The 13,237-nt window shown below is 44.2% G+C and overlaps 1 protein-coding gene across 5 annotated transcripts in view; it reads left to right on the top strand.

Annotated features, from left to right (window-relative positions):
- The window catches only part of Txk (TXK tyrosine kinase), a 57,015-nt gene that overhangs the window by 10,945 nt on the left and 32,833 nt on the right, over window positions 1-13,237 (top strand). The window contains exons 2-5 of one of the 5 annotated variants that reach the window (NM_001122754.2): window positions 5,629-5,686; window positions 6,832-6,934; window positions 7,604-7,806; window positions 10,219-10,284. In NM_001122754.2, the coding sequence (NP_001116226.1) occupies window positions 5,629-5,686; window positions 6,832-6,934; window positions 7,604-7,806; window positions 10,219-10,284 (430 nt within the window). Of the gene's footprint in view, window positions 1-5,445; window positions 5,687-6,831; window positions 6,935-7,603; window positions 7,807-10,218; window positions 10,285-13,237 lie in introns of those variants that run through there. The other 4 variants (NM_001289495.1, XM_011240722.1, NM_013698.3 and 1 more) reach the window with 4 other exon arrangements.

Raw genomic sequence — 13,237 nt, 5'->3', positions numbered from 1 at the left:
GAAAGTTCTCAGGCCTGGGCCTCCTTTACCCTAAAGTCTTTCATAATCTAATCCTCCGCGTTCTCGAGGTTCATTGTTTCCTGTGGCATTCGATCACTCTGTTCCCAATGACAGTTTGCAAACCCCAGTAAAATGTTCTGAGCGAATTTATGATTTGGTGTTCCCTCAAACCTATTTATTCATCTACTTATCCAAAAATATTTATCACATATATTATTTCTGAAGCACTGTTCTAGCCTCTTAGGAAATAATTATAAACCAAATAGACAAAAAAATTTCTGTTCCCTTTCTAAAGGGAAAGCAAGAAGTAAATATGTAAATAAATAAATGAATAAATAGTATATTAAAAGGGGGGAAATGCATGAAGGAAAGATAGAAGAAAGAACGGGAGTAGGGGGTCTCACAGGTAAGCATGTAGCTGGCTGTAATAGTCGCAACACCCTTCCATTGACAAGGTGAGATTGGAGCAAAGGCTTTGAGGGATTGCAGGACCACAGTGCTGCAGGCCCTGAGGGAAGACACTGTAGGCTAACCAAAGCCAAGAGCCTGCCACACAGCTGACCTGTCATGCTCCAGAAACTGACTGTAAGAGGTTGGGCTCCGGAGGGAAGTGAGTGAGTGCCTTGTGGAGAGACAGGGACCAAAGGATGGCAGGTCCTGGAGAGTTTCACAGGCTTCAACTCTGAGTGAAGTGAGAGCCACTGAGAAGTTTGCAGACAAGAAGTAACGTGATCGGACAGGTTTAAGAAGTTACTCTGGTCACTGTGTTGAGAATAAACAAAGTGGCTTAGGGTAGAAATAGGAAGAAGCCAGAGGAGGTAATAGTGGTTTGACCATAGTAACAGATGTGCTGGAGGAAAGCTATGTGTGTGTTCGTGTGTGCGTGCGTGCATGCATGCATGTGTGTGGGGAGGGTATAATTGGGGTAATTGTGGAGGAAAATATGCTAATCTGCAATCAGTTTTCTGTTCGGGAACAGAAAGCCTAAGCCAATCAACTTAAAAGAAGGAAGGCAAGGTTTGGCTCCTGGCTTCAAGAAACACAGAGGAAGAGAAGGAGGGGGATGAGGTTCCAAGATCTCTTTCAAGAGTCAAGAACCGACCAACAGCCCGGTTTCGCCTTAGCATCCTCCCTCCCCCACTGCAGCAGAGTTCAGCTGTATCACCGGCAGAATCAGACCTTCACTTGCAGACTTTGCGGGGGATGGACAAGAGCTAAGCCATAGAAACATTCAGGAGAAAATTTGCTGGTTAAACTATTTTCAGAAACAATAAATACATCCATAATGTAAACCTTAGTCCATTTCTAGAACAATTTTACCACTCTGAAATCCTGAAAAATTTGGAGGTCTAAGCATGCGTGCGTGAGTGCGTGTGTGCGTGCGTGCGTGCGTGCGTGTGTGTGTGTGTGTGTGTGTGTGTGTGTGTGTGAATGTTTATGCACTCTCGCGCGTGTGTGTGTGTGTACACACACACACACACACTCTCCTGCTGTTAACAAGGCAGAGAAGGGCAGAGAGTGGGGCTGGAGAGATGGCTCAGTGGTTAAGAGCCCTGACTGTTCTTCCAGAGGTACTGAGTTCAATTCCCAGCAACCACATGGTGGCTCACAACCATCTGCAATGAGATCTGATGCCTTCTTCTGATGTGTCTGAAGACAGCTACAGTGTACTCATATACATAAAATAAATGTTAAAAAAAGAAGGGCAGAGAGAGAAAGTTGGGGAATGGAGAAGACTTCATATTTCATCTCAACATCCATTTGAGGAGACTGCTAAACAACCAAGCGAGAACTTTGAGAGTTTGTTTTGGTCGGTGTGTTCATCTGAGTGTCATGAGCTGATGAATAGTTAGATAAGCTACAGAAGGAAATGAAAGATTCAAAGAAGGGAATGAGACAAAGAAAAGTAAAGATCAAAGCTTTGGAGGCCGATTAAGAGGCCAGGGAGGAAGATGAGGAAACATTGCAAACCTGAGAACAAGCCTAAGTTGGTGTAGTGTCAGATGCTGCCCACAGCACACTCGAGGACGACTTGGAACTGACCACTGGATTTCATGGTGTGTGGGTCATCAGTGACCCTCACAAGACACTTGGACGAAAGAGGAAGTCGAAGGAAAGCAACCAGAGGCAACAAGTGTAGGCTACTCATCTCTGATTTGACCATTAGCAGAGGAAATAGGATCATGGAGCCGTCTGCTGTGTTCTGTTAACAGTGGCTGAAAACACATAAGTGGATGCTCACAGTCAGCTATTGGATGGAGCACAGGGCCCCCAATGGAGGAGCTAGAGAAAGTATCCAAGGAGCTAAAGAGGTACAACAACATTATGAACTCTTGACTCTAGCTGCATATGTATCAAAAGATGGCCTAGTCGGCCATCACTGGAAAGAGAGGCCCATTGGACACGAAAACTTTATATGCCCCAGTACAGGGGAATTCCAGGGCCAAAAAATGGGAATGGGTGGGTAGGGAAGTGGGGGGGAGGGTATGGGGGACTTTTGGGATAGCATTGGAAATGTAATTGAGGAAAATACGTAATAAAAATATTAAAAAAATAATTAAAACCAAATTACCATACAACTCAAAAAAAAAAAAAAAAAAAAAAAAACCAAACCAGTGGCTGAATGAACAGTGTATTTATTCTGATAGAAATGATGTAATGAGAAGAGGAAAAGCGGTGACACCGGAGGAGCAATGTTGGGAGAAGTATCACGTTTGAATACTTGTACCTGAGCTTGGGCGTGGCACTTCTATAGTCCATCTTCTACATTCCTTTGGCATCTGAGTCCATGTGCATGCATGTATGTGTGCTCACACACAAACATATACAAACACACACACACACAGAAATAAAAATAAAACAGATCTTCTTTTAAAAATGTTTCTAATTAATAAAAGCTTCTTTTTTCCTTCTTTCCTTCCTTCTATCCTTTCTTATTTTCTTTTTTTCATAAGGTCTTGCTATGGCCTGAAATTTGCTATATAGGTCAGGTTGTCTTTAAACTCAGGGATCCACCTGTTTCTGCTCCTGAATACAGCAGTTAAAGGTGTGAGCCACCACGTCCAGCAAAAACAGCTCTTCTAAACTCTAAACTGCTTCTTCCAATTTGAGTTCTGCCTGGTGTAGTGGCTGCCATCATGGTGATGCCAGAAGGCAGATTCAAATTCAGAACTGAGATTTATATGGTCATAAATAAATATTATCAGGGGTAATCCTGTTCATTGGAGAAATGGCTTGATGATCCACTTCCCAAACTGTGGCCAGTGGTGACCTGGGGCAGCGTGCAACATCATAGAGATCTGTCCACACAGAGCTTTTGGGAAATCCTAGGAATTTGGACTTATTTCTGGACTCCGGCTACTCAGCCCCTTTTATTTGAAAAGTAACCGACAGCTTGCTAAGAGCGAGGACTGAATTCCATAGTTGTTTGTTTGTTTGTTTGTTTGTTTTCTTTATTCAGTCCAGCTTTTTACAGAATAGATTTCAAAAGACAAAGCCCAATGTCATGTTCTTCATCTGTGGTTTCTACTTTTCTACTCTTTCCTCACTGGGGCAGCATAGGGGGCTAGACTTTCAGTGGGCGGGGCACTAGCCACTGTAGAACTAGCTGCTGGATCACTATCCCCTGGAGCGCCAGCTGCTGGAGCACTAGTCCCTGGAGAACTAGATGCTGGAGCACTAGCCCCTAGAACATCAGCTGTGGAGCACTAGCCCCTGGAACACCAGCTGTGGAGCACTAGCCCCTGGAGCACCAGCTGTTGGAGCAATAGCCCCTGGAGCACCAGCTGTGGAGCACTAGCCCCTAGAACATCAGCTGTGGAGCACTAGCCCCTGGAGCACCAGCTGTGGAGCACTAGCCCCTAGAACATCAGCTGTGGAGCACTAGTCCCTGGAACACCAGCTGTGGAGCACTAGCCCCTGGAGCACCAGCTGTTGGAGCAATAGCCCCTGGAGCACCAGCTGTGGAGCACTAGCCCCTAGAACATCAGCTGTGGAGCACTAGCCCCTGGAACGCCAGCTGTGGAGCACTAGCCCCTGGAGCACCAGCTGTTGGAGCAATAGCCCCTGGAGCACCAGCTGCTGGAGCAATAACTCCTGGAGCACCAGCTGCTGGAGCAGGTCTACCAGCTCCAACACTGTATATGATGCTCCTAATACTGACATTGGAGACGGCCTTTGCAAACAAAACCATCCCAAAGTGTTTGATGTTGACATGGGCTGCTCTAAGGCAATGTTTTTACCCTTTGCTACAGTTACTTAGCACCATGCAAGAAGCAGCAAGGCGAGTTTGGAGACCAAAGCCGTGATGTGAACCATCACTGCAAAGAGTGACGGCCCCAGTCCAACACTGCCTTGGTTTCTTGAGAAAAACTGAGAACTTTGGCAGCAGCTGACGCAAGACAAGAATAGAATATTTTAAAAATTTCTATCATTAAAATTTTAATGGATTTTATTTATGTATCTGCATGTATATGTACCATGTTTGTGTCTGATGCCCACAGAGACCTGAGGAGGGTGCCGGATGTGCCAAGACTGAAGTTACAGACGGTTGTCAATTATGTGGGAATCTAACCCTGTCCTCTGAAAGAGCAACCAATGCTCTTGCCTACTGAGCTATAAAGACTAGATTCTTGATCATGAATGTGATACGTTCACGGTTCAAACTGTCTCTCAGGAGCCTGGTGTTGTCTGTTTCAGTGAACTGCTAAAGCGAGCTTGTAGATGTTATCTATTATAATGTGGAAGTGGCCTTATGGAAGCTCCCTCCCCGACATCAGATTAAGAAAACTCCATGATCAGGAGACATACTCGGCTATTAATCTTCAGCTCCCACCAGTAGATTCACAGTTAGTTCTCTGTGAGCTAAGGAAAGGCGTAAAAGCTCTGGCCTCATTTACAGATGACTCTGCATTGCAAGCCCATACATACAGGAGCTAAGCAGCCACTGTGTAAGAGGACCAATCAGAAGCAGCTTGGGAATTAATGTTGAAAGAAAGGCCTTTCAGGACCTCAGGGCCCCCTTAGTTTGCTTACTTAGGGAAAGAGGTACTCTTGAGCCGTTATCAGACCTGGGCTCATGGGTAACAGCAAACGAGGTGGCTTGCTAATCGGGAACGAGGAAAAAAAATATGTCTGGGAGACCGGTGTGTGATCTAATTTAAAATCAGATAAAGATTAAGGTCATCAGTTATCTGGAGGGAAGTTCAGAGCTCTCTCTTTAAAAACAAACAAACAAAACAAACACAAAATGTGACAGGCCTAATTAAAACTCCTGCTAAGACATTGGAGAACACTGTTTCTGCAAACCCATTCTTCTATAGCGATAGCCAGCAGTAGCCACGACAAAGCATGTAGAGTAATACTGGCCACTCACAGATAAAGGAAATGCAGAAACCGGGCCAGAGCGATGAACTTCAGAAGGGAAACCACACTGGTCAGGGTGCCAGAACTTCTTTTTGCTGTTTTGGTGACAAGTTTTTTTTGTCTTCTTCTCCTGAAGATGGCCGTGATGTCCCCATGCCTCTGATCAGGGACTGTTCCCCGTTCTTATCGGGAGCACAGCCAGAGTGGTCCACACAGGGTCATGGACTCCCGGCTTCCTAACAGTGACAATGATCTCCTTTTCAGATAGCTCCTTCCAGTCTGTTCTCTGCTGCTGCTGTTGCCGCTGCTCAGTACAGAAGAGGTGAGTCTGCTCTGAGGGCAGTTTCTTGGAAATGGGTGAACGCAGTTTCCTGGCTCTTTAAGTCTCCTGTCTGTGTCTGTTGCTTTGTGTCTAGGAAGCTCTGTCCACTTGGTCCCCAGCTCATCTTCTAAAAGACGTAAACCAAATTATAGGGGTGCTCTGATCCCCTCTCCTGCATACAGTCTAATTCTTCTGTGTGTTCCCACACAGTGCTGCAGCTTCGTTCTTCCCTAGAAACTTGTTTGTTTTGTACGTCTGTGTTCCAGTAAGTATTTCTTTTTCCACCCTGCTTAAACACAAGAATCTTGTCTTAATTATATAACACTCTCTGAGAGCCTTACCCGTTGGTATGTGACTGTGTAAGAATTAAACCAAGGCATCATGCCAGCAGCCATTTGATAAGCGTGGTGTGGGGGGAGGTTTGCATTTAATTCTTCCCCATGGTGTTTTCCTTTATAACCCTCGACTTGATAGACAAGAACACCCTAGGCTTAGAGAGGTTGCTTTCTTTGTCTGAGGCCGCAGTATGACATGTTGGAGCTGCGGTGCACACTTGTGCTTTTAATCACTCACCTGTGCACATATGACAATAAGTGACACAGATGAGTGCACTTTGCACACTCTGCCTGACTCAGAGTGAGTGGTTGTCGGATTGACCATAATACTATGACCCTCATAAGTACCAGACTCTGGGCATATGACATATTCTTGTCACTTTATTTCAAAGCAACTCTGACCTCCGTATACAGAAAACGAAGTCCTCAGAGTTCCAGCTCAGAATCTGTGGAAGGAGTTAGAAGTAGGAAGATTCCTTTCTTTCCTTTCTTTCCTTTCTCTCTCTTCTTTCTTTCTTTCTTTCTTTCTTTCTTTCTTTCTTTCTTTCTTTCTTTCTTTCTTTCTTTCTTTCTTTCTTTCTCTTTCTTTCTTTCCTTCCTTCCTTCCTTCCTTCCTCCCTCCCTCCCTTCCTTCCTTTTCTTCTCTCTCTCTCTCTCTCTCTCTCTCTCTCTCTCTCTCTCTCTCTCTCTCTCTCTCTTTCTTTCCTTCTTGGAAAAGATACCCAGATTATTTTATCTCTGAAAGAATCTAAAGGATTTAGGAATGCACTTGTTATTAATAATTGTGACGGGATTGCTTTTCAATGGCAGACAGGTGAGAACTCAGATAAGCCTGAGCAGAGAGGAAGAACTCTCAGAAAAACATTCCCAGCGTCAGAGGCCGTGGTTCGCCAAACTGATGGGCAAAACTCAAGTGAGTGCCATTGTCACCGTGGCGGGGCGGGGGTGGAGGGTTCCCCACACAGGCAGGCACTCTAGGCCATTCTTGCTTGTGACCATGCCCCCAAACTAGAATCATGATGGGTACACAGTAAGTGCTCACTAAATGGTCTAGAAGAAAGTGAGGGGGCAATCCAGTTAAGCTAACCTACTCCTCTAAACTTAAAGAGTTTGAAACAGGACAGTGATTGGAAGGAATCACACTGTGGTTCCTGCTGGTCTTGAGTTCAGGGTTAACTTCCAGTTGAGTCCTGGCAGAGAGACAACAGCTTGGACACAGCACAGGGAAAGGAAGGGCTGGGGGTGGGAATGGGGGTGGGGGACAGGGTGGGGGTGTTTCTCTTCTCAAAAGTGAAGAGTCACTACCAAGTGGAACTGTTTCAAAGTAAGGAAACTTTTAAGAAGCACTATGTGAAACTCCAAGGTTATGCTGTGGAGAGAACTTGGATTTCAGAAAGTCACAAAATGGCAAGCGTGTTCCCTGCCCCCAGTGCTGTGTTGTTTGTCCTGGCTTCTACCTTGTTGGAGCTGGGCAGTAGGGAGCAGTGGAGGCAGAGGTGCAAGTCCTGTTCTTCGTGGGTTTTTTGTTTTTTGTTTCTGGTACACATGACTGAAACAATAAGAGACCTCTTGGGTTTTACAGTCCAACAGAGGCGGGGTGCAACCCTCGAAGCGCAAGCCGCTGCCCCCCCTCCCGCAGGAGCCTCCAGATGAGAGAATCCAGGTCAAGGCTCTTTATGACTTCCTGCCTCGGGAGCCTGGTAATTTGGCACTGAAGAGAGCGGAGGAATATCTGATATTGGAGAGGTGTGATCCTCACTGGTGGAAGGCCAGAGACCGCTTCGGGTAAGATAATGGATTAGCCCTTATCAGATGTTTCCTCATCCCAAACTCTGAAGACTTCCGAACATAAAGAAGACCCTGCGAATCGGCTCAGCTCGTTGGCTCCATGTTTGCAGTAATTCCCTCCAAACTGAATAGAACAGTTTCCACATCCCTATTTGTAAGATAACAATAGAACACAGTGACTTACACCCAATGCCCCAACCAGATAAGCCTGCCTTCACTCCCCCATGCTACCATGCCATCCCCACCCCTGCTACCATGCCCCTGTGTGTCCTGGGGATCACACACTAGAGCTTTTACTTGTAGAACAGAAGTAATAAGATCTGGGCAGTTGGCTCGGTCCATGAAGCGATTGCTTCACAAAGATGAGGACCCGAGTTTAGGTCCCCAGAGCACACATCAACATCCAGTGGACCCGGTAGCCTTCCCCAGCACTAGAGAGAGGCCAAGAAAGGAAACCCCTGGAGCTAGGTAGTTAGCTAAACTAGTGGACCGGAGGAACTCAGAGATCATTGAGAGATTCTGCTTCAGCATCTAAGGTGGAGATCTATCAAGGATGACTTACAATAGTCAGCTGATAGCACATGACTAAGCCAAAAGTAGAAAGTGCCAAGGTATTGGGTCCATTATTTTTAATTACACACACACTCATATATATATATAGTTTGGCCCCTCCTCAATTACAAGCAACCTTGAGCATGGCCTCAACCTTGGACTCAAGTAAGGCTATTCCTATAATGTCGGGCTCAACAGGGAAATTCCCTGCATTGGTCATCCTTTCCTGGCTATGGAAGCTGCAGATACTTGTCAGCAGGGAGGGCAGGGCTTCTCTTTTTCTTATTCTTCTACCTCCATTTGAAATGAGCAGAAGACCACCAAGATGTACTCTTGACAAACTGAAAGCCAGTTGCAGAACAAGGCTTGAATTGTAATAACTGGTATGTAAATTAAATCTAATAAAAACAACTCCACATATTTCAGCATGTGAGCATAGTCTCACGGACAATGACCACTAAGTGGACAGTGGTGTTGTATGCAGGGAGGAGACAGTTTGGAAGTAGTGACTGCATATGAGGAGGCTCAGTGAGGAACCTGCCAGTGTGACTGCTCCACAATACAGCTAGGTGTTTATTGTAGATAGGAGAGACAGTGGAGAGAAAAGGAAGCAGACTGAGCATGCCCAGCAAACTGGGGATGGCCAGGGCTAGGGAAGTGGAAGAGAAGAGGTGGAGGTAGTGAGACAGCAAGACAGAGAATGGAAGATAGGTAGATAGATAGATAGATAGATAGATAGATAGATAGGTAGATAGATAGATAGAGATACATACATACATATGTAGATACATACATACATACATACATACATACATAGAGCAGTGAGAATAGCAGAGGTAGAGGAAATCTTGGCATTATAAAGAGAACAAGCAGGTATCTATCTGGGAGGAGGGACATTGGAGGGGGACGAGGAGGAAGGGGGTTAGCACAGATCTTGAAATGTGTAACAGGTACCTGTGATACTGAGGGAGCCTGGAGGCTGACTTAGGTTTTGCTAGGCAGCCACAGGTAGCCATTTGTCCCCTCTGCCAGAGGTAAGGAACATGATTCCTTTGGACAGGTGGGGACCGGTTTCTTAAGTTCCTAAAGAATGCTGACTTTTATGTCACCTCCAGAAATCCTCCCGTAGTCCATGTTGAACTGAGCTTAGATTCAATTTTAGATGAGTCAGTTAGCCTTTCCTGTTCTTTGGGGGTTGGGGAATGGTGTACTTTTTGAACCCAAAGGAGACAATGAAGAATTTGGCAGTGTTTTTTATAAACCCTATACGTTTAACTGCAAAAAAAAAAAAAAAAAAAAAAGCTAATTGCTTGTTTTTAAGTCTGAGGCATCCCAACCTGGAGTGATGCCCAATTACACATCCTCGACCTACAACGCCCTTCCCAGGGAACAGAGCATGCTGAGTCTGAACTCTGAAATGGAACAATCCATGTTGAGTCTAAACTCAGAACCACACCCACTTTTCCTTTAAAATGCATCTTGGCATATTGGAACTGGGCTCGGTGGCAGCTGCCTGAAACCCTAGTACTCTTGAGGTGGCTGGGAATTTAAGGTCAGCCTGGGCTACAGGATTCATTTATTTCAACAAAAGAAAAGAAAATGGGGTTATCTAATCTCTTAAAATAGTTTATTTGTAAGTCAGGATCTTGCTATCTACTGTAGAGAGGTTTCTGTAGAGTTGGAAGGTAGAAACATTTTTATCTTTTTAACAGTGTAACAAGTAAGATGCTTTTTTTTTCTTTGATTCCTCCCTACTTCTTCCCAGGGTAGGGATGGGGTTGACTGCATAACTGTTGTCTCAGTAATGTTACCAACCGGTTTTCCATCTTGAGTCTTTTGTTTTGTGTTATGTTGTAGGAATGAAGGCTTAATCCCAAGCAACTATGTGACAGAAAACAGACTCGCCAACTTAGAAATCTATGAGTAAGTTCCCTTAACAAGACCGCACTGTGATTAACGTTGGAAAATCAGAGAGCTACTGAGAACTTTGAAGTATAGACAGTTTTCAAGTTTGTAAAAGAAAAAGAAAGTAACACATTTGATAGTCTTAGCAATGAAGAGACCTCTGATTATTACCACAGTTGCTTCTGAAAATCCTTCTTAAGCTCGTATTTGTTGTGTTTGGCATGGCCATGCCTTAGGTACACTGATACATGTGTCATACTGTGTGTCCTAGACAGAGCGTTTATTTTTCAAAATGACAGAAGGTAAATCTGACAGTCTGCACTACCTGGTTCTCAGATGTTGGCTCTTGTTTTGTTATGTTTTAGAAGTAACTGAGGAGAAGAGATAGACTAATGATATCGTTTGAAAGAACCTTAAGTATGCTTAGTAAATGTATGCTTTAAAAACCTTCCTCTCTTTTAGATAACAATTATAACTTTAGAGTAGAGAGGTCTGAGCAGTGACTTTGTAGATCTCACTCTTCTGGTGAAAATGTAAGGTTGATAGATTAAATCACAGCTACAACGTGACAGAGCTCTTCCTGTGTTTTTATAAAGTTAGATTCTCAGTTTGGCTTCATGCTCCCTCCTCCCTTTGGGTGCTCATCTTGTTTTTGTTTGTTTGTTTGTTTTGTTATGTTTTATTAGATATTTTCTCCATTTACATTTCAAATGCTATCCTGAAAGTCCCCTATACCTTCCCCCCACCCTCCTCCCCAACCCACCCACTCCTGCTTCCTGGCCCTGGCATTCCCTTGTACTGGGGCATATAATCTTCGCAAGACCAAGGGCCTCTCCTCACAATGATGGCCAACTAGGCCATCTTCTGCTACATATGCAGCTAGAGACACGAGCTCTGGGGGTACTGGTTAGTTCATATTGTTGTTCCATCTATAGGGTTGCAGTCCCCTTCAGCTCCTTGGGTACTTTCTCTAGCTCCTCCATTGGGGACCCTGTGTTCCATCCAATAGATGACTGTGAGCATCCACTTCTGTATTTGCCAGGCATTGGCATAACCTCACAAGAGATAGCTATATCAGGGTCCTGTCAGCAAAATCTTGCTGGAATATGCAGTAGTGTCTGGGTTTGGTGGCTGTTTATGGGATGGATCCCCAGGTGGGGCAGTTTCTAGATGGTCCTTCCTTCCGTCTCAGTTCATCTTATAACTAGCATATGCAGCTAACAGGCATTAGTTTGTGATAAGAGTAGTGGTGTCAAGTATTTCTTGAGAGAAGAAATGTAGAGGAAGATACTTCCTTGGCCTCGCTACTCATTTAGTTTAGATTCAGTACAGCTTTCCCTAAAATAGCTCCCATTCCAAAAGTTTAGGTGAATATGCAGGGTCATCTTTGAGCATAGATAAAGACGGTTCCAGGGCACGAGGCACATCTGATAGGTTTTCCCAGACTGCTCTGGTGGCTTGCTCTTCCTCCCTCGAACCAAGCTTTTCAGCTTCATCACCAAGTGTCTTCACTCTTTCCTGTCTCAAATGTCCTTTCTGTTGACCTGACCCTTTAGCTTAAGATTCCAGTCTCCACTCTCCACCCCTTTGGGGGACTGAGCCACCTCTCTTAGAAAACAGTGTGGTGGTGATTTGTGGTCACTCAAGCCTGCCCCATGAGATCTCAGTGCTCTCCTGTGCTGAAGCTGGCCAACACCACAAGCCTAGTTGAAAGGAGACTGTGTATGAAAACCAACCCAGAACAATTAGAAAAATAGGCCATTTTTTCAATTGTTGTTCAAGTCTGGAATTTTCGTTGTGACCAAATGGACACTCACTGCCAGCGAAGCCACTTTTGTTTCTTTCTGCCATGTCTCATTTGCTCTTTGCTTCCTCTGTTTAGACTAAGCTGTGCCTCTGATTTTAGACTGGCTTATACTGTAGATACCAAATGAACACCTCTACGGTTAGAATCTCCATTTCGTTTCTCTGGGTTCCGGTTTACATGAATTTTAAAACCATGCTTTTTACTGATTCAAATTTTAGGAAGGTTCACTAAATTTTATTTCTTTTTAAAACAGGTGCATTGACATAGGAGTATAATAGTTATCGTAATTAATCACTAGAACTTATCGATCACTTATTCTTTTATGATGACTACACAAAAGAATCTCTGTAGGTGGAGTTACTGGGTGCAAGAGCAACCGAGTACAAACTATAGTGTCATCATTAGAATGCTTTGTTTCTGGGCAACATTTCGTACTATCTCTGAATGCTCTAATAAGTGGGGACACCTACATCATGTGGTACATAGTAACATTCAATACAGTCTAGTGATTATGGTTATATCTGTGAACAGTGGAGACCATGGGCAAGTCCTTTATAGTTTGCCCCACCCTACCTCGTTTTGCCGGTAGCCAGCATGTCCTAGTTACTTTAGCATCTGAATTCCGTTTACATGTTCAATCCCATTTGTGGTGCTCTGGGGATGTATCTGATCTCCATCCCTTTGAGCCCTGGGGATACAATTTAGAACATATAGAGCTTTCCTTGTATGAATGGGGCTTACAGTTAACAGAGGAAACAGACATTAGAACAAATATATAATTCTAAATTATAGTGTTAAATTGTAGTTCTAAAAGAGTAGTGTAGGATATTACAGGAGAAACCGGCGGGGGGGGGGGGTGGTGGTGGTGGTGATCAAGGTGTATGGGAGATTTGGGTTAGGGAAAGTGACATGAGCTCTCTAGGTGGTAGGAGGCAGCTTGAAAGGTGACAGAGGACTTCTGCTACCCTGGGGAAAGAAACACTGATATATAGAAAGATTGATGACTGCTTTTGTTTTAAACACACACCCAAATTATCAACAGACTGCTGTACTAACACAATTTTTCAGTAAGCTTTTGCATTTAACAGACCGATCCTGATAAATTATTTATAAATTTGAATAAATACAAGTAATCATTGAAATTCACGAAAGGTACTTAAATAT

Source organism: Mus musculus, chromosome 5, assembly GCF_000001635.26.
Source record: "Mus musculus strain C57BL/6J chromosome 5, GRCm38.p6 C57BL/6J".
Classification (NCBI taxonomy): domain Eukaryota; kingdom Metazoa; phylum Chordata; class Mammalia; order Rodentia; family Muridae; genus Mus; species Mus musculus.
This window is presented reverse-complemented; position numbering and strand designations above follow the sequence as displayed.